We start from the raw sequence: 21,423 nt of genomic DNA, 5'->3' as shown, positions 1-21,423 counted from the left end.
CTCTTCTTCTTAGTAATTGTTGCTAGCTACCATGGCAACATGACGTCGACGCTCGTATGTTTCCGTTTCCACCTTTTCTTTTTCGTTGCAGTCTTTTTTTGTCCCTCGCTGCTTTCCGTCCGTACCGTACGAACTGGTGTCCTGCATAGAAATGGCTGAAGCTCCCCCACGGCCCTGCCGGTTTTTTTGTCACCGGTGTTCAGCAGAGATCAGTCCGCGTTTACCGGTAAGAACCGACGAGGCAGATTTACCTATTTGAAGAATGAAAACTATTTGTGTTTGTGTGATTGTATGAGTGTGTGTTAGTGTGTGAGGGGGGCGCGTTCAGCCGTCACGTCGACACACTGCTGCTGTTAAGCTACGTTAACTAGCCCCATACAGGCAACAACGGTCCTGGATGACAGTTTAGTGGTAGTTATGAAGTTGGCGGTACACTCACGTTATGTTAGAGATGTAACATTAACTATATCGCGGTTAAATTTATTATCAAAGCTCGTCTGACCTGCTTGACAGGTCTTTGGGCGGCTTTTAACGTCCGCAAGCTGGCCAACAGGAGAAATCTGTACCTTTTTACAAATCTGACTGTCAAAAATCTAACAGGGGTGATAGGCAGGTTTTTCCATCGGCTGATATAAAAATCCTACATGTGCATTTCTCTACCATAAAGCGTGCTGTTATCTTATTGTGATTGTACAGCAAAGAGAAGTAAAACTTGCACCAAAACTATCACCTCCATCTAAAGCCAGTGTCAGTAGTCAACATTGCTGTTGTGACAACAGCCTGTTGTTATGCCATTCATGGGAAGCTTCTTGAATGTTACAGTAACAGTTATAGACAGCTTGCTGCTCACCTGTGTGACAGCATACTGTCAAGAGATTATATTAACTAACTGGAAATGATCACAATGTCTTAATTGTAGTATATGACATTTGCAAAATATCAACCTAATAATAATGTCAGTCTGTGATGATTCTGTTAAGCTTGTCAGATTCCTCTTTGTGTAGAGACATCCATTCAGGTTCCTGTCAATCAGGTTCAACTAGTTAAAACTAAAGCAGCCTATCACCACAGCCCTGCAATAAATCCTGATGTAATGAAGGTTATACTGATTGGTTTTAATAAAGACTGTTTTAGAGAGCTGTTTTGGTCATGATTGGGGGTGGGGGGGTGGTGTACATAAAAACACATACACCATTTACAGCATACTGCCTTTAGAAACTGAGTACAATTAGCTGTAAACCATTAGGGATGTTCTTAATTATTTTATTATTATTTATTTAATTATGACCGATTAATACTACCAGTTAAACTAACCCAATCGCCAGAACAAAACGTTGACACTTTACGTTTCTGCGAACCACAGTAATGTTGAATATATACGTTTCAACACGTGTAATACGTGTTTAAACGTATATAATATCATATCAACATTTCTACAAACGTCCATTCTATCTAACTATCCGTTGAATAATGATGTTTTATGGTGTGACAACGCTGTGGTTAAGGTCTGGTTAGGTTTAGGCACAAAGACCATTTGTTTAGGGAAAGATCATCGTTTGGGTTGAAAAAAATAAACCCGCTTTTGTCGATTGAAACGGACATTGGTTTCTAGGTGGTCTCGAACCGTACTCTCTGTTGACTTCCAACCTCCAAGAAGAAACTTACTAACCATCCACCGACCCCTCCTCTTCCTAATAGGAGAAAAGATCAGCTCATATAGATCACATGTGAACTACGTCACTTTAGAAATATTGAGATGATACGTTTTGACAGTCCACCGGCCCAAAAACATGGGATTTGTCCCAGTATGCCCCATGGCCCAGTTTACACCACTGGTCGTAACCTACTGTCGTGGCTGTCAAATGGTGGATAAATTGTTTTGAGTGTCACACAAACTTCGAGGTTTAGGTCTGAAAATTGTGACTACAAGTTTCTGTTTTGTTAACCCGTTGGCTGTTTTTGATCATGAATAAGCCGGAAGAGGAGGAGGAGGTTTTCGTTACAACACGCTCATCGCTGGAGGATTCAGTGTGTGTTTTCGTTTATTAATCTGTTCATACATTAGATAGTAGGGGTGCGCAAAAAATCGATTCACATAAGAATCGCAATTCTATCTCTGCCAATTCAAAATCGATTCAGAAATTCCAAGAATCGATTCACATTTTGTAGTCTTACCACGATGCTGGTTTCCATTTTTTCCTGACATGAGTCAGCTCGCTAAATCCCATAGATGGCGCAATGACACCGCGCCGGTTTCTGCCTGGAACCAACTCCGGGGGCAAGAAGGAAGTGAAGTGTGTGTCCTGGAGAGACCGCGAGCAATGGAGAACTTGACAGAGAAACAAATACAATGTGCTCCACCGGCAATGAAGGCGATCATTTTGACATATTTTGACATTTTCTTATCTTGAAGGGAAGAAGGAGCTTAACAAGACTAATAACATTATCAGGCATTGCAGCGCACCTCCGCAGGTTTGCGCGGTTGTGGGCTTATTTATTTATAACCGTTGTAACAATCAGAAAATAATGTTTTATTGATCTGATTCACCAGCTTCCTCACTAACGTTATCAATGCTCCCTCTCCTCATCCACTCTCTAGCTTGCTCGACCACTGCTTCTCTCTCTTTTTCTCTCTCTTGCATTTTAACGGAGCTTAAAGATGAGAAAAAGACTGACTTCAGACAGCTCGCACTGACTTTTATGACCACCTTAAAGATGATTGTTTTTTTTTTTTTGCTGTGGCGGCAAAGATTTTGGCGTGGCGGCCCGCCAAAATGTTACCAGCAGAAACCACACACACACTGTACAAAGACCAAACCACACATTTACTACCAAGCCTGACAACAAAGAACAAAAACAGAAATTCTCCATCCTCATTGTCTTATACAAAATAATAACATTATGTTGAATACAAAGACAAATAACAAAAACACATTTCTTAACAATTCTCAACTACAATGAACTTTTCCCAATGCTTAAGATTATTTCCACCATTATTATTTCTATCTGCTATATTCTCTTCTGAAAGCTGTAGTTTGTGTTGCTTCAATTGTATTGTGTTTCTACTATTCTATTATAGTGTCCTTTTGATTAGAGTGCATTAGTTTTAACATAGTCTACCTAATAAACAGACAACTGTACATGTTGATCATGCTGTAGACATACTATATATATTCATATTTATATTTTCACTGTAGGACTACACCTGTCCACGCTGTGAATCTGGATTCATTGAGGAATTGCCTGAGGAAAGAAGGTATGTAAAAATGTTGTAGGTCCCATGAATTTTGATTAATTTGATGTTCAAGTGGGTGTTTTGATCGTTTCACTTTCTTTACCACTGTGTTGATGCAGTACTGAAAATGGATCCACATCTACATCCTCCACCAGTGATCAGAACCGCCCGGCCTTTGAGGTCAGTGTGACTTGTTAAATCAGCCGGAGCACGAAAACATTTTACTCACTGAACCATGTTTTGACTTTGACACTTTGCCCGTGTGTTGTTTTTTTTTTTCCCCTACTAGAACTTGGATCCCCAACACTTATTCACATTTCCCTCTGGGTACGGTCCATTCGCCCTTGGGATTTTTGATGAAAACTTTGACCTTCGAACCCGGCTGCCCACAGAGGATAACCGAGAGACAGAAAACCGGAGAGAAAGGGAAATGGCATCACGGCAGCGATACAGTGCGCGGCAGCCACGGGGTCGACACGTTCCTCGACGTCAGGGTACGCGCCATGAAGGAGTGCCCACGTTAGAGGGGTGAGACATTTTCGGCAGTAGGGTGTGTGTGTGAGGTTGTTGTGGGACATGAGAGGGTACGTGAAAACAATTTTTCTTATTTTGTGTGAGTAATTCTTGCTTCACATATTACTTTTCATTACTACTTGTCAGTTTTTCTATTTAACTATTTACCATATCAGATTTTAAAATATAAAACACAAAATTTAGTGTAACAAAGAATTAAATAAAAAAGATTACAGTATATACTAAACCACAAGTGTCTACTTTGACCATCTCTACAAAGCTGTAATAAATTATTGATATGTACAGACATTTTACATTCCAGTTTTAGGTAAGAAGACAAGTTGAATCTCAGTTAATTCAGTGAATGTTTGTTGAGAACTGTGGATGTTTTTTCCTGATACAGGATCATCCAGCAGCTAGTTAATGGCATCATAGCACCTACAGCGATGCCAAATATTGGAATGGGACCATGGTAAGTACAAGCAACTGTGATGCAGGTCTGTTTTCTCGTTTCATGTCTCTGAGTTGTAAAATTTTTACTGTTTTAATTCTCTTATTAACTTCTTTTCTTCTTTTTTGTTGATGATGAACATCTTCTCGTCTTGCAGGGGTATGTTACATTCCAATCCAATGGACTATGCCTGGGGTGCCAATGGGCTTGATGCGATCATAACGCAGGTATGAAAAGTGGTGTTTGCTACACTATAATGGAAATAAAACTGCATATCAGTGAAGTGGCTGCTGTGTCTGAAGAGCATTTTTTTGGGGGGGCAAACAAGTCTGAGGAAGTGAATCAATAATGTGTTATAATTACTAATTATATCATGATTTATTTTTCATTTGTAGTTATTGAACCAGTTTGAAAACACAGGTCCTCCTCCTGCAGACAGGGAAAGAATAAAGAGTTTACCCATCATCTCCATCACAGAGGAACATGTGGGTAAGTCCTGGTCTCTCTCAAACTCTCTTATTCACTCACTGGATCACCCAGTCTGAAGCTGTTCTTCTTGGTTATCTGTCAGACCTATTTCACACAGGCTCATTTGTCGCTACAACCTCATCTAAAAAAAACACATTAAAAGATATTAAAAATAGATCTTGCACATAGGCCTTTAAACCAGTTAAATTCTCTATTATGAGAAAACAGCTGAGAATAATCACCCTCTGAAAATGCTTTTTTCGTGGTAGTGAAGTCTTTGAATTGAAGCTTTCACTTCACAGCACTACTTCAACACAAATAAACAGAAGCAGTTGGAACATAATCTGAGGTCTTTTTCATGCAGCTGATTCATGTGACTGTGAGTCTCACTGGTTTTCTGTTTTTGCAGGTGCTGGTTTAGAGTGTCCTGTGTGCAAAGAAGACTACAGTGTTGAGGAGACTGTTAGACAACTGCCATGCAATCATTTGTTTCATAATGACTGTATAGTCCCGTGGCTGGAACAGGTACGTATATCTATCAAACAGAGTAACAAGACTGATATCAAACAATTACATCATTTTCTTAATCGATTGGTCTCAATTACGATTATGTGAAACCAGAATTGTTTTAGATCGTTTGTTTTTTAAAACCCATTGCGCTTTGTTAAAACATTTGAAGCCTTTCTTAAGGTACGACATCGTGAGAAAGTGAACTGAGAGCAGCACAAGCACATCGCAGCAAACAGTTTAATTTCACAGCAGTGTGCACTAAGGAGAGATAAAAACCTGATGCTTTGCCTCCATTTTCGTGACTTCTCTCTGATGCTCCTCGAGCACTGCTGTTGGTTGACAAGATAATAATGATAATCAGGCTCAGTTGCCATTTTGTTTTAATTTCTTGTTGGAAAGGGTGAAATTTAGTTTTTTTTTTCTAGTCAGAAAGTCAGATGTCCTTTTCAGTTGACACGGAAGCTGCGATATCCGTTGGAAGGAACCGTTAACTTTAATGTTTTTTACATTAGTTAAAGAAATATATTGATTTAAGAGCTATTTCAACTTACAAGCTGTAAAGCTGCTTTAATCTCATCCACACTTGTCCCAGTTTTCTGTCGTTATATTTCATGAATGTAGTAAGTCAGCTAGCTATGTAAGAAGATGACATCCCTGCTCTTAATTCTGCCTTGTCAGCTCTTATTGGTCAATTGTTTCTCTAACTGGAAGGAGAGAGCTTGCTGAATTGGAGTGTATACATTTAGAAAATAAAAATATTAGATCAGGACTGTGTGTTGGCTGATGCTCAGGAAAAGTGGCAAGAAAAAGTTGATCCCTAATATCTATGCTTCATCTCAAGGGTTTATTTATTTTACAGTTTTTACACAACTCTTTGTTTATCCTTCTCTTTCCTGCAGCATGATACGTGTCCCGTGTGCAGGAAGAGTCTTAGCGGACAGAACACAGCCACAGACCCACCAGGGTTATCAGGAATGAACTTCTCTCCCTCCTCCTCATCCTCTTCCTCTCCCAGCTCACCAAGCAATGAGAACGCTGCTAGCAACTCATAGATCCCCCCCCCCCCTCCCCGTCACCACCACCAACACCTCATATCTGAAAACCTCACAACCAACTGAGACCCAACGGCTCCTCTCCACAGCTGAGACCAGGACCGTCTCACTTCTAGGGGATGATATGAGTGGACTTGAACTCTGAATTTTCTTGCAGACTATTCATTCAGTCATCATTCCTCCCCCCTGTGCAGACCGGACGCTGGGTCCAACTCCTGCTGCTATTGTTGCTGAGTGTTTGAGGAGGCGGGGCTGGGTAGTATTTAAGGAAGATAAGGAGGCTGTGAATAAAAATGATGATAAAAGAGGGAACGTGACCAGAACTGGAACACAGTTTGAGCCAGAGTGGACAGCTTTTTGACGGAGACATGTCTCTGCCACAAGGCTGAGACACATTTTATATTTAAAAGACAAAATGTTCTTTTTTTAAACATTGCCTGTGGTGGTGCAGACTTCAAGCTGAGTCCATAGATGTGTAGATAGAGAATTCATTTTTCAGACAGCGAACTGTCCGCCACTGTACAGCTAATGGATCAAACTAAAACCTTGTTGAAACGAGTGTATGCATCTGATTTTTTTTTATTTTTATTTGCACCTCTGTTTTTTTATTTTGCACACCATTCAGTCTGATGTTAAGAATGTGAATTTGGGTAAACTACTGAAAAACAAACAAAAAAATCCCCACATTTTTGCATTGAATGAGTCTTTTAGGACTTGTTTTTGTGTTTATTAGATTCTTCTTTTTATTATTAGCGTGTGATCCAGTGTATGTGGTGTATCTTGACAAGGTAAAGATCCTCACAGCTCAAATGTGGACACATTTTTACTGCGTTTCCTCAAGTAGAAAAAATTTACTACTTATTTATTGAACCCTTGCCCAAAACATGAATAGAGAAATGTAAAAGAAATAAAAAGAGAAATAAAATAAAAAAAGGCATGGGAACATCTTACCTCTATGAAACTGGCCAAATGTGTTTCACATAACAAGTGTTTATTATTTTATTAACTGATTTTTTTTGTACAGTCACAATAAAGTGCTAAAGAAAACTGATTCTGAGGTTTCTGTCGATAATGTTCAGTTTTGAGTGATGTGAGATGATTAGTGATTTGAATGGAGCTGGTAACATGAGATCTGGCTAAATTATATAAATTCAGCTCTATATTTGTAATGCAAATGTTACCCTACTGGTACTGTTGCTTCTGGTTTTTGGTGGCTTAATTTCACACACATAATAATGTTTCAATGTTGATCAAACCGAAGTTATTTTTAATCGGTGTTGCACAATTTTGCCGTGTACTTGGCAAGGTGAGCGGGAGGAAGTAAACTATTTTTCTCACCTGTGTTTCACAGGATTAATCACATTTATCTTGTAATTTCTTTAAAGTGTTGGATGAATTATTTGTGTTGCAGACTTCTTGATGTCTGTTACTGATAATGTAGTAAAGTGGTTGTTTGATAGACCCTTAAACATATTTACAGTGGCACCTGTTTTATGACAGATCTAAATTATTCTCGAGACAAAAATATACAGTATGTCTGTTCTTGTAATTTGCAACATCGGTCCTCATATGGCGCTGTGGCATCAACAAGACTCAGAATGAATATTACTCCCGCCCTTACTACCTCCCTAAGAGCAGGCAGCCTGCCATTCTGTGATGTACAACAGAGGTAGTTGTCAGAAGTTCACAGCGAGTTCAGACATTTTTAGCTGTAATTAACAAGCAGGTGGTGGCTGAGTCACTAGACCAGCGACCTGTGAGGTGTTCCTGCTCTAATAAATGGAAATAAATTAAATTTCTATTCCCCGTGGTCCCAAAGTTGTGAATGCAAATAGATGAAGTGTTGCCACTCGCTGCATATATACTTATAAAGCTGTTAGGTTGGTTTTAATGGCTTATTCACATGACCTTCACAGAATGCTGGCTTAATTTGTGAAACTGATTTATTTCTCTCTCTTTTTTTTAATGCAGGACATTTATGTATGTTTTGCTCAACACCAATAAGGTTATCACTTAATCCTCCCTGTATATAGGCACATAACACTTTCATTTTGATTCATAGATTAACGCCATTAGGAGATGTTTTCTATGACATGTCTCTGGGTCATTCTACTTGCAGTTGTCTGATATTTGACTTCTTATAATTTAATTTTCATTTCAGGGAGTCACTGTGTTTTGGGTTTTTTTTTTAGTCTCTGTTATTGGTTGTATGTATGAGCGAGCGTCACACCACTGCCTCATCCTACCAGGAAATTAAATTGAACCTTGTTGCAGCTGCGTAGTTTTGACTAATGAAGCAGAGAGAGGAGAGAGAAAGAAGGAAGGAAGGCGGGAGGGGGTGAGAGCGACATGATGCTTCTGACTTCTTGGCACTGATGTTAAAAGGTAAGAAATGTGCAGAATAAGACTCAGTGGTCACTTTAAGTAGATTCATGTTTATTCTTGTTTTCTGGGGGGAAATTCAGTGTTTGGCATCAGTTATATTTTGTATTCCTGGCAAATTTAAAGTGCCTTGGTTAAGTATGTGTGTGTTTGTGTGTAAAGCCAAAGTTTACTTTCATCACACAAAAAGCCATCTTTTATACATGTGACCAAAATTAGACTCAACCAAATCTAGATCAAAGAAAATAGGCTAGCTACTTTATCTCTGCTCTACTGACAGAGCACTCGATTATCGTGGCCTATATCCTTAATGTGTAGGGATAATGCTCTGTAGCTTGGGCTCATGGCACAAACATGGATTCAGACTATAAACTGGTATAATTCCTTCCAACAGAGATGTCAAGTGAAAGACATTTACTGAAAAACGTGCCATTTTTATGCGGACACCATGCAATTTAAAGCAGAGCGCAGAGCAGCCCATCAGTGATGCTGCCCTGCATCTGCATCCTTCTGTCAGTGTTTGCTATACACGAATACCTCTGCTGTACTGTTGCTGTTTACAGGTAGTATCTGCACAAATTATGCACTTGCTGACTAAGCTGACTCTGTCTCTGAATGTTTAATCATTTTGGCTGGTCAGCTGTTGAAAGAGGACGTGAAGAGCTTATTGATTACTCCCCAAAAACCTGCACCAAAAAACCCTCCAAATACTTTGTTGTTTGGACTATTAACTTTAAATGCACAACGCTTTATCTGTATTCACAATCCAAATTTATACAAGAAAGGAATTCAAGGAATATAAATTTAAAAAGTGCTTTGCTACAAAAACTGCAGAGAAGTGGAAGGTACCCTCAGGGACGTGAACCCACAACAGATCACCCAAAGGACCATGCATCTTTGAGGGGACATGTGTGACAATAAGTGCACCTTTAGGTAGACAAATAGTGGACTTGCACTGTAGACTTGCTGCTGTTACTGACTCTGCAGCCTCTGCAAGGCTGCCAGTCCTGATGCATCACAAATTATTTTAAGTTTCTCTCTCACACCAGCTGTGCTCCAGCTGTATGTCCAGTAGGGTGCGCTAAACACCAACTATGGGTCACATTCATTCAGGGAGGTTGTCATTGAAAACACCTTCTAAAACATATGACATCATTTGAGTTTTCATTAACACGTGGTAATTAAACTTTTGATGTTATTACTCATCGTGATTGACAACACGTTAGGCATCTATTTCCATGCGATTGTTGAGCTAGTTGATGCAATTCAAGCGTTAGGTCATGACTGAGAGGCCTCAGCTGGAAATAAACCTGAGCTGAATTAGGAGCAGCATAAGCATAATAGTTTAATGATATCTGACGCGGTCAAAGGGCTCATTTAGTTTGCTGCTGGAGCATCTCTGACACAATGACTAGTGAAAGTATAAGCGCAGTAGTTTGCAAAGAAGTCACGTCCACCCCTCCCTCTGTTCCCCTCTCCTTTCTCTCTCTCTCTCTCCCTCTCTCTTCTTCTTCTCCCCATCCTCCCTGTGTCTCTGATTGGTTTTCTCCAAAGATAATTGGAGGCAAAATTTGATATGCTCAATGTCATGGATAGGAATGAGGTTTCACCGGCGTCTGCTGCCACCATGAAAAAGAAGGCGGTGGGCGGCAGTGGATGCAGCCACATCAGCGCACCCAAAGCTTCCGCGTCCAAATGCACAAGAAGCAACAGCAGCCAGAACTGTCTGGACTCCGGTTCTCCCGGCGCACCGAGCGCTAAGCAGCCCGGTGTGGCCAGCAACGTCGTGATGGACGAGACGGAGGACGGAGAAGAGGAGTCTAAGTTTCAGCATCCGCGGTTGCGCCGAGCCGGGGGGAGCGGCAGTGGCGGAGGTGGAGGAGGAGGAGGCGGCGGCGGCAGTATTAGGATGAAGAACTTTACGCCAGGAGGGGGAGCCGCGTCCTCGGCTTCCAGGAGAAACTCCAACAAGGAGCCCTGCCTTATGCACACAGAGGACGCTCCTGCCGCCCCACGGCCCACTACTGCCTCCAGACCTACCGAGACCCAGACACCCTGTCCGGGCGATGCTGCCCAGCGCGGCGAGACCAGAAGAGTATCAGGGGCGGAGGCGTCGGCATCAGCGGTCGCGGTAGAGGTTTTAAACGCGACAACGGGTGATGGTTGCAACAGCGTCGCTCCAATTTCCAGCATGAAATGCAACAAAAACGGAGAATGCAGGAGGGACTCGGGTACCGGGAGCCTGCGCTCAATCATCTCCAAGCAGGAGAAGCAGACAGGAGGGTCGGGGAGGGCCGAGGACGGAGGGAGCGCCAAGCGAGGAGCCTGTAACTCGACCACCGCCAGCATGGACGGCTCGATCACACCAGGCGGGTCTCTAGCCGGGGGGCACGGAGGAGAGAGCGTAAACCCCGGCACTACCCCCGTGTCCAGCGGTGTCCCCGAGAAAAAGGACTCCAAGGTGTCCTTCTCTAACGCACCGAGCCGGAAAGCCTCGTCCTCTCTGCATGGCCCGACCCAGACCCAGCAGCCCAGGAACTCTGTCACTTTCCAGAAGCCGGAGGATGGACCGCCAATTGTGCCCGCCGAGGATGCGGAACCTCGGGGCAGCCAAGCCAGCTTCATGCAGCGGCAGTTTAGTAGTATGCTGCAGCCTGGAGTTAACAAATTCTCCTTACGCATGTATGGTAGTCAAAAAGCAGTGGAGAGAGAACAGGAGAGGGTAAAATCAGCTGGAAATTGGATTATCCACCCTTACAGCGATTTCAGGTAAGAGCTGGGGCTGCCATTGGTTGCACGTTGAAAGTCATGAGGGGCCCGTAAGGGTCCTCATTGTCATCTACAACTTTATAGTGAGTAACCACTGTGAGTCCACGGGAGCACATGCATGGTTATTGTTCAAGGCTACCGGCTGCTGATTTTTCATCTCATCCCTGATGATTGAATCTGTAGAGATTTGAATCGATGCATTGCAACGTGCTGCCATTAATCCCCCCCCCTCCCCCCCAACAACCTGTTGTCAGGCAAATTGACTTTAGCAAAAGAGTGTCCTTTCAAGGTTGTAAACAAATCCTATTCCAGTCTGCATGTACAGTCTGGGATACTCAACAAGCCCGGCCTGCTAATTCATCTCGACTTTTCGTGGCAGTATAAGCTCATATTTAACAAAGAGGACAGCGCTCTGACGCTAATTTGGGCTCATCTAAAATGCAATTATTATAAAGATCTGGCTATTACTCGTGGTAGTAGGTGATGCTCTGCGACAAAAAGCCGTGCTGACAGGATGTAGGCTATGTGTGTGTGTGTGTGTGTGTGTGTGTGTGTGTGTGTGTGTGTGTGTGTGTGTGTGTGTGTGTGTGTGTATGCGATGCACTCAGTAATGGAATGTCACCTTGAGCCAAGTGTGCGAAAACCTCAAGCATGCTCACTGGAGACATATCCGCCTGTACGACTCCCCGGATCCTGCATTTTAATGACGGACGCGCTCTGTTTATCGCTCAAATACCCGATAACCTAAATGAACGTCCAGAAGCTATTTTGTCAAACACATATTAAAGCAAATCTGCATGACAGGAAGGCTCCTCGTGACCCGGTCTTGATGCATTAGCCTCTACGGCTTTTTATTCGACATGTATCAGTCGCTGAATTACATTTGGATCAGAAAATCAGTCGATTTTCCTCTCGGCTGGGCTGCTCGGTTTCAGCACCACAAGGAGCGGACAGCTCCCGTCTCATTTGGAGTCGACTCGCGCTCTTCTGCCTTCACCCCCCCCCCCCCCCCCCCCCCTTCACATCGGCTACAGCGCCATTCATGTTTGGCCCATTTGTATCACATATCGCCGAGTCAGTAGATCACTGAAGGCTAAACTTGAGACACGTATTCAACAGCAGAGACGTCATTTGAGCACTTTAGAGACCTTTCTTTACCACGCCACCTCCCACACGGCGAGAAGCTGAAGCTGCCCCGATGTGATCCTTATGCTAATTAATGCTCAGTTAAAGCAGCAAAGTTGCTGTAAACATGATCACCGGGGCGGTTATTGTTGTTGCCGTGAAGTGCAGGAGTCAGAGCTTGTTGCATAAGTCGCAGTGTAATGACTCAGCGCTGCACCTGTCCTGCAGAGATTCCTCTGACGGGCTCAAACCTCACTACCTTGACTCTGTCTGTCCCATTTACCAACCTGCCACATCACTACTGCCACTGGTACCCATGTGTACTGCAAGGTCAATATGAGCTCCAAAGGCAGTCCTATAAATTAACCCATGGAGACCACAGACATTTGATAGTACTTCATGACATTTTATAATTTGACGAGAATTGCTTATAAACCTGATTTTGAACTGATGACATTCAGAAGTCCATACAGAAAATGATGAACATTACTTCTGTTAAACATGCTCTTAAGTACAATGGATTTTCATAAGCTGTATGTCTGTGATTGGTGTTGATAGTACTTTATACACAGCACTACCCTTCCCAAATCCCAAAAATGTGTATTTGGATTTCTCCTATTGCAGTTTCACAGTTTTTTCATATGATACCTAACGGAGATCGACCTCTCTGGGGTCTAATTTACCCCAAACATAAGTAACATCACTGATAACACAGTGTGAATTTCTTCTTTCTGTGAATGATTTTTTTTTTGGCAAAAAAAGGAATGTATATTAGTTAATGCATAACCCAGTAACATAATCAGTCCTAGATTAGAAAAACAACCATATGACAGGGAAACATCATCAGCCATGATTTTAAAATGTTTTTTACTCCAAGGTGAACTCACATGACCATTGAATGACATTATTTCTTTTGTTGCATTTTTTGATGTAAGAATGCAAAATGCATATCCAATGATTATGTTATATATAGTGCATGTCAATCAAGGGAAAAGTAAGCCCTGCACTTGGTTTACACTTTTCCATCTTGAGTTAGGAAGTCTCTTGAGCCTATTGGCTTTCCACAGCAACTCCCTTTTCTCTGACTCTATTTTTGTCCTCCTCTCCCCCTTTTTCCCCATCCTGTACACACACACACACACACACACACACATCCATGTAAACACACTGTCATATACACACCACAACCACACACACACATGCCTGTTAGGTTCTACTGGGATTTCACAATGCTGCTGTTTATGGTGGGCAACCTGATCATCATCCCCGTGGGCATCACCTTCTTCAAGGATGAGACCACGACGCCCTGGATCATCTTCAACGTGGTCTCCGACACTTTCTTCCTCATGGACCTGGTGCTCAACTTTCGCACTGGAATCATCATCGAGGACAACTCGGACATCATTTTGGACCCTAAAACCATTAAGAAAAAGTACCTAAAGACTTGGTTCATTGTGGACTTTATCTCCTCCATCCCAGTGGATTACATATTCCTCATAGTGGAGAAAGGGATCGACTCGGAGGTGTACAAGACTGCTCGAGCCCTGAGGATCGTCCGCTTCACCAAGATCCTAAGTCTTCTGAGGCTGTTGAGGCTCTCCAGATTAATACGATACATTCACCAATGGGAAGAGGTAAGAACATGCATATTATGACACCTAATTGTCCATGAGTAAATATTATATTAACTCCAATCACACCACTCCTATCCACAGAGGAAGAAACACCCAATCTTGTCGGTGATAAAAGGCCACTGATTTGCCTCCAATATGCTGATGTTGGCTCGTGACCAAACCAACAATCTGCCTCTCTGTCTGTGAGCAGCTCTGCTCCGAGTGGCCTGCTCTCCTCCGTCTGGAGGCTCAATATTAATGTTCTCACCTGCCACCTGGTGAGAACTGTATAATGTCAGCAGGATGTTTGAGCTTTAACAAACTTTGCATTCTAATTACTGCTATTGTCACACAAGCCACCCCGCCAACCCCCCCACTCCGTCTGCCTGTCTGACCTGGCATTCCCACAGGCAGCATCAGGCGGCCTAATAAGCAGCCTATTACCGGGGCAAACACAGTTAATCAATTAAGGCACCAGAGGAAGAGCAGGTGGGGTAAAGGGGTGATGATAATATGCAGCACTAGGGGGCTGTTGACTACAATTATATATGTCACTAATTGTTCGTTTATAGGAATTGGGGAGGTTAGGTAAGCAAACAGACATTTCCTCAGGTGAGTGACTGGCAGTATTTGAAGGTGAGGACGGGAGCTGTTGCCAGGTAGAGTCCCTGCTTCGTGTAAAGTGAACTCCACGAACCAGTCCTGCCCTCCCTGGCCATTCGGCTTTATTTACTCTCCGAGGGATGCACTTTGTCGAGGCCCACGCTCCAACCTCTCCTCAGACTCCTTCCTCAAACGCAGGAGAGCAGCCCGGGAGACATGAGGTCCAGCGATGTCATGAGATCACTCGACTTTTCGTTTATGACAGTATTTGCAGCCTGGTGTTGGCATTTTGCAGTGGTGAGCAGTGCAGTGGGGCTCGGCTGCTCACTTGACCTTTGGATAATTGGATTTCTGAAGATATGATGTGATTCACACACACACACTCACAGTGGTGCATGATGGGAAGTGATGCTTGGCATGCATGGAGAATGAGAGCGGAGATCTGGTGAAGAGTGAGACACTGACGCAGGCAATGCCCGGCTCAAACGCCTGTCTTCTCCTCACTCCATCATTGATATCAATCATCAGTTATTTTTGGTTGGAGCCCCAAACTGCTCTCAGTTCCTGTAACTTTCTTTGAGCTCTCCATGGTGCTGAACTCCTCCATCAGCCGACATAAGACAGTTTCTCTCATCTATCCCCAGTAAAAAAAGAAATGACAAATTACTTAATTTTATCAGATTGATAAAAACTGACAGTGAAAAACCCATAAAGGTTAAAGCGGCATTTAAGAAAGATCAGCACATGTGATTCATGCCTAGTCCCATCCCTCATCACTCCCATCACAGAGTATCACTTCTCCCTCAGCTGCACTGAGTAAGAAATGACCCATTTCTCATTCCTTCATTGTAGTCTGTATCAGACACGTGTTGGCTGTTCTTACTATGAAAAGCACTGTGATTCCTATGGATTTAGACCTTCTACTGTAGACATCATTGTTGTATTTAAACAGCCATAAAACTGTTAAGCAGCATCAAAGAGTTTCTTTGTTGAAGTCAGTCAGGTGATAGATGATTGGCTTAAGTACGGTGACTGAGAATGATTGATGTGTGAGACGACATAGACTATCACTTGTTAAGGATCATGATGGTCCCTGTCCATCACTCTGTGAGTTTCGACGTGTGTATGTGTACGTGTCTGCACATGTGTTGGCATGTCTGTCTGTGATGTTAGTGTATCAGTGTGCCCGCAGGCTTGCGTGAGTGTTTTGTGTATGTGACTGGACTTTGTGTGCGTGTCAGAGCTCTGATTGATGTCATGTATCTCTGTGTAAAAAATGTCTTGCCTGCTCCTGCTGTGTTTGATGTGGGACTGATGGGAACCTGTCTACCCTACTCATTAATCAAACTTGGTATGATCCAAAGGAGATGGTGGAGCTGAGTGGGAAGCCAATTCTATGTCTGAGATATGAATTCAAAGTCTAAAGTGTTTGACAATTATGAAATTTGGTGAAAGTCAAAATACAACTACAATATGAAGTATTCTGTCTTTCTTTAATTAAATCCAAAATATTATTTGTTTCCACAATTCCCAGCCAAGTTTTAACTCCCCCTGTGTGTGTCTGTCTTGTTGTCTTGCTCCAGATCTTCCATATGACCTATGACCTGGCCAGTGCGGTGATGCGGATCATTAACCTGATTGGTATGATGCTGCTGCTGTGTCACTGGGACGGCTGCCTACAGTTCCTGGTTCCCATGCTGCAGGACTTCCCCTCAGACTGCTGGGTGTCCCTCAACAAAATGGAGGTATATATGTGTCATGTCTGGGAATCATGCCTGCGCATACCGAGCGCACACTTCACACCGGAACTGGATTTGCATCTTGTATTCGGAGTTGACTGGGAAGGAGCCAATCGGGGTCACAGAATATCGATCAAAGTGTCTGACCGTCATCAGAAAATATTGGCTGAATGTCAATCAATGTTTTGTGACCATGATCGACTCTTTCATGTCTTTCCTAAAACAGGATAATCCAGTGAGGATGTTGGGAGAAGGAAAGCCTGATTTTTTTTGCATCTGAAAGAGCTTAGTTTGATTTTAATGAGCAGAAAATGTGCTCATGTCCTTACCAACCCACCTTTGTTGACTGTTAAATTAGCTTGGCATCAGGAGAAATAGTTGTTTGGTAGTACTGGCAGAGAATCAGTCATTCTTCAAAGGCTGACTTTTCCTTTTAAAGTGTAAACTGTAATAAATATGTGCATTCAAAAAAATGCAGGCAAGGTTAGCAGGGATAGTTATATTTACTGTCATTTGGATCAATATGGTCCTCTTAAAAAAAAAAACAAAACTGAGCACTGCACTATTTTGAGAACCATTATTAGCCTAAGTGATCTCTGTTGCAATTATGCTATTACTGAGTCAGGATAAGTGTTTGTTTCCATCAAATTAAGAAAATTACTCATATCACCAGACACAAAAAAAACAACCGTAGGATACCAATGAAGAAGTGGTGACAAAAGAAACCAGAGAGATTTAAGCGTACCTCTAGATCCCTCCGTGCCTCTTCCTCAGCCTGGTGGGTGATGACAGGAAAGATAAAAGGGGAAAAACAGAGGGATATAGCTGGGCAGCTGGGCTCTTTGTTGCTACGTCTCTCTCAGAGAGATAAAAGCTGGTTGTTTATAGGTCTGTCTGTCAGCCTCGCCTTTTACCGAGCAAAGGGAGACCACACTAACCCAGCCACAAGGCACAGGTCCAAATGGAGTTTTAAACAGATTGGGTCCCGCTCCACAACAATGTCAGGGCTTGCTGTGGCTGCTTGTAAATTTCAGATTTGAAATATTTCCTGGATGACAGCTCTTGTTTTTATTGCTGAACAAAAGTAATTCAAGTTAAAACAAGTTAATGTCATGATGAGAATAAATATCCTCTCTTCCTTGTTGGTAAAAGGAAAGGGATTCCTTTCTATTTAATGTATCGTATGGGGTCACGCTGCAATTTTACTGATTCTGTCTTGTAGAGCTGGGTGATATTGACAAAATTATATATCACAACATGATCTCAGTATCAATATTGTGGGAATATTCTGGGTCTGATGAATGGTACTTTCAGTAATCAGAATTAGCAGTTGGTGACACGATCTCCAGGAAAAAAAATAACTATGTATAACGATGGTAGAGATTGGGACATTTTAGTCAGCTAAAACTATCAAATATGTTGATGAGGTTGTTTCATATTGCTGCACTGTGACCTCTAAGAGAACATTTCAGCTACAGCTACCAGTACACAGAGAGTTTCACCAGAGCAGGTGTGTCCACTTTCCCCAAGATTGACTCTAAACCATAAGTCTTTGATGTTATAGACCGTTAAAAACTAAAGTTTGTCTTTAATTACATCATTCAACTATTTGCTCTTCCTCTGAAATACACGCACAACCCTCTGTATAACAAAGCAAAGGTAGATTTGAATCCATGTATAGTTGAATTAAGACAAAAAAACCAAATAGCAAAGCTGAGAGATGCATTAATCTATTATTATTGTAAAAATCATATTGTGATGCGCCCCGATAGCCTACTGGTATTGTCCCTATATACCTATAAATGATATTAGATAATACATTAGGTAGATAAATTAGACATAAAATTAGATTAGATAAATTAGATAATACATTATCTAATAAATATCAGATAAACTACATATGAAGCAATTATATGGCACAAAATATGGAATTTTCTTAACTTCCTGTAGGTCTATGTATAAAATCAAATTTATGGGGTTGTGCTGACCTTCCCTGACAAGCACTTCAAGCCTAACAGCCACAGTGTCAAGAAATTATGAAACTTGAATCAGCTATGCTTCTTTAAACTTACATGACACACTGGAGGACAACCTTGTGCTGCGTACAGTTTGAAGTCCAGGATGATGAAGTTTGGGGCTGACAGGCCACTGACTCTTCCATTGCTTTCTCCTTCTGTGTAATCAAAGTCCCCAGAGAGCCATCACTCTCAAACTAAAGAGCTGCTCTGGCGTGGTGCTGGCTGCCTACAGCCACCTGAGACCGCCCCCCTATTGAGTGGCTGACAACTTGTAACATTAGCCATAGTGTTGCATCCAGGCCATCCATCAAGCCTCACACCCTACAGTGGCTCCGGTGGTGTGGGGCCCACAGGCGGGACCCATGGAGGGCGTTGAGAACACTCTGTAACTCTGGTTGACATCCACCAACCAGTAATTGGATTCAGTAGAACTTGTAATACCTCAGGGAACATAGGTTGTATTTTTGCAGTACAACACAACTTCCATCCATTCATTTCATTTAGATTATATTTAGCTTTATGCAGCCTTGTCAGTTGCAAAGTTAATTTTCATGGAAGAATGCGGTTTGTTGGCTGCGTCGGTGGAGTACAGAGTTGACTGGGTAATAATAGTGACAGCAGTGCTAACTGACAGAAACAGGGTGTGTAGTTTCCTCTCTGTAATTACAACAGTGTGTGTATCCATCCCTTACTGTACACACACCACAGACAAACGTCTCACTCCTATCATCCCCTACTGCCATCAGCAACATGGGAGATAAGCCGGTAATCACTATGTATGGTGTTAAATCACTTTATTTACTCACCTCACCTAAGTTGACCAAACAGTATTATGGGTCCACTGATGGGTGCTGCAAATTTGATTTGAACTACTCGCCAGGCCTGTAAAAGAATATAAACATGAAAAGTGAAAGCTGCTGCCCAGTCTCTGTAAATGGACAAGAAATTAGGTGATGTTTGTTTCCTGGACGAGGAGAGGAAAGGATGCGATTATCTCGGCCCCAGAGGAAGTAAGGTGTTTTTGTTAAGAGGGATCTTGTGGTGCTGAGTGCAAGCAAGAAATACTGCTCCTGCACTTAGATTTTACCCTTGTGTTTATAAACTAGTCACGTAGAAGTGCAAATGAGGTTTTTTTTTTGCCATTACAACAATGTTGTTAGGAGCTCATAGTGCCACAGGGCAACATTCAACACAACATACTACAAATAATAACATAAGAACATTTTAAAATACACATTAAGTATCATAAATATAAAAGATAAGCTTAAAATGATATACCTTAAAGTGGTTTGTGATTCAGAAGTTAAATAACTTAAATATGTAAAAAATGGTCAACACATCGTAAATAATTACAAAGACAACCATGAACTGAAAAACACAATGTACCTTAAAATGTCAAAGGTCTAATAGGAGTCTAATAGCCTTAATGTTTATATTGTCTTTTTGTCTGCTGCACTGCTCTTCCTAATTCATATTTGGCTGCTCTATACATATGTTATCTTCACTTTTGAAAGCAGCTTTTTTCAAAACAAATATACCAGCAAATCAAAGCCAAAATGTCCTTTTCAAATTCAGTGATGCTTTCCACAGTGGCGATCATCTCATCTTAGGAAGGAAGTTTCCTTGAAGATTTCCTCATAATAGAGAAGAGGTTCAAAGCAAATTTAACATCCTCCAGATTGTTGCTAAACTGTGAAATACAATATAATTCATCAAAACTTTACTGAAAGGGCAAATCCACTGATTTTGTCTTGTTTTAAATGTCTTCTGTTTCTCTGGAGGGAGCTTTCTAAAGTCTGAGAAAATAACCTGGATGATGTCATTAAGGTTATCTCAGCTTGGGCTTCGAGACTAAAAATTATAACAACAAAACCCAATGAAAAACCAAAAACTGCGTTACAACTTGAAGCACAGAGTTTTAAAAATGTAGACATTTAACAAGCATTGAAAACATACATCATGAGAGTGGGTGACTTATTTGCTTTCTTTCATTGAATTAAATGAGAAGATCGATATCACTCACTCTATATCACTCATGTCTATACATTAAGTGCTCGGCGGCAATTAGCTTAGCTTAGCATAAAGACTGGAAACAGGAAACAGTTGGCTAGACTCTCTCCAAAGTTACAATAAGATACACCTACCAGTACCTTCAAAGCTCACTCAGTTCAGTTTTAAATACTGCAGGGAGGAATAACACAAGCGGAAACAGTGAGACGTTAGACATTGAGCTGCAGATGACGGGCTCTTAGTGAGTTTTCTGTAAACCAGCACACCTATAACACGTCATCAAGGTAAACAACTTCTTTTAAATTGTTATGCTGTAACAAAAATAAAAAATCCCTATTATTAAAATGTTGTACCCTGTTGTTTAATACGCACACAAATAGAAATGTAAAAAAGGCAAGTTGTGACTTTACAGAGAGTTAGCTATGCTAGCTGTTTCCCCCTTTATGCTAAGCTAAGCTAATCAACCCCTGGCTCTAGCTGCATACTTGCACAGGAATGAGAGAGATGTTCTTCTCATCTCTGCAAAAAAAAGCAAATAGGCATATTTCCCAAAATGTAAATTAGGGTTTAAATGAATGAACTCAAACCATCTACACCAGTCCAGGCAGCCATAACATCACATTGGGTGAATTATTGAGGAACTCTCTCCTTTTGGCCTTAAAATGAACTGTCCTGGGACAGATGATGCTTTGCCTTCCTAAGCTGGAATAAACAAACATATTTCACTGTCCACCCTGCAAATCATAAAGAGAGCTCCCTCACTGAGAGACAGAGAGAGAGAGAGAGAAAGCTGACTGTATAATAAACTCAGATAAGCCATTGTAAACTAAACCGGTGTGTGTTTGACAGTGCCAGACCAGAGGCTTTGTGACATGTGTGTCGATTATCTTTTGGTATTTGTCCAGCTTATCGGCCGTCGGACACACATAGTAATT

The 21,423-nt window shown here is 41.8% G+C and overlaps 2 protein-coding genes across 2 annotated transcripts in view; both read left to right on the top strand.

Moving 5' to 3' along the window:
- Nucleotides 1–71: 71 nt before the first annotated feature.
- rnf126 (ring finger protein 126) lies at nucleotides 72–7,280 on the top strand. The gene is made up of 9 exons (XM_067605617.1): nucleotides 72–226; nucleotides 3,198–3,256; nucleotides 3,355–3,415; nucleotides 3,525–3,763; nucleotides 4,152–4,220; nucleotides 4,357–4,426; nucleotides 4,595–4,688; nucleotides 5,077–5,192; nucleotides 6,077–7,280. Exons 1-9 carry the CDS (start codon nucleotides 152–154, stop codon nucleotides 6,227–6,229), a joined length of 936 nt encoding a protein of 311 aa, XP_067461718.1. The 5' UTR covers nucleotides 72–151; the 3' UTR covers nucleotides 6,230–7,280.
- A 2,907-nt stretch (nucleotides 7,281–10,187) lies between these two features.
- The window catches only part of LOC137194077 (potassium/sodium hyperpolarization-activated cyclic nucleotide-gated channel 2-like), a 37,685-nt gene continuing 26,449 nt past the window's right edge, over nucleotides 10,188–21,423 (top strand). The window contains exons 1-3 of the mRNA XM_067605616.1: nucleotides 10,188–11,380; nucleotides 13,716–14,139; nucleotides 16,305–16,466. Coding sequence (XP_067461717.1) covers nucleotides 10,188–11,380; nucleotides 13,716–14,139; nucleotides 16,305–16,466 — 1,779 coding nt within the window. The remainder of the gene's footprint in view (nucleotides 11,381–13,715; nucleotides 14,140–16,304; nucleotides 16,467–21,423) is intronic.

This window comes from Thunnus thynnus, chromosome 12, assembly GCF_963924715.1.
Source record: "Thunnus thynnus chromosome 12, fThuThy2.1, whole genome shotgun sequence".
In the NCBI taxonomy this organism is placed as follows: Eukaryota; Metazoa; Chordata; class Actinopteri; order Scombriformes; family Scombridae; genus Thunnus; species Thunnus thynnus.
Note: the sequence above shows the minus strand (reverse complement) of the source record. Positions and strands in the feature narration are given on the sequence as shown.

Excerpts from the sequence above, each read along its gene's own strand:
- rnf126 (XM_067605617.1), top strand. The coding sequence starts at position 152 with ATGGCTGAAGCTCCCCCACGGCCCTGCCGGTTTTTTTGTCACCGGTGT. Across the intron at positions 3,764-4,151 it reads GGAGTGCCCACGTTAGAGGG|GATCATCCAGCAGCTAGTTA; the intron begins GTGAGACATTTT and ends TTCCTGATACAG. Across the intron at positions 4,689-5,076 it reads CATCACAGAGGAACATGTGG|GTGCTGGTTTAGAGTGTCCT; the intron begins GTAAGTCCTGGT and ends CTGTTTTTGCAG.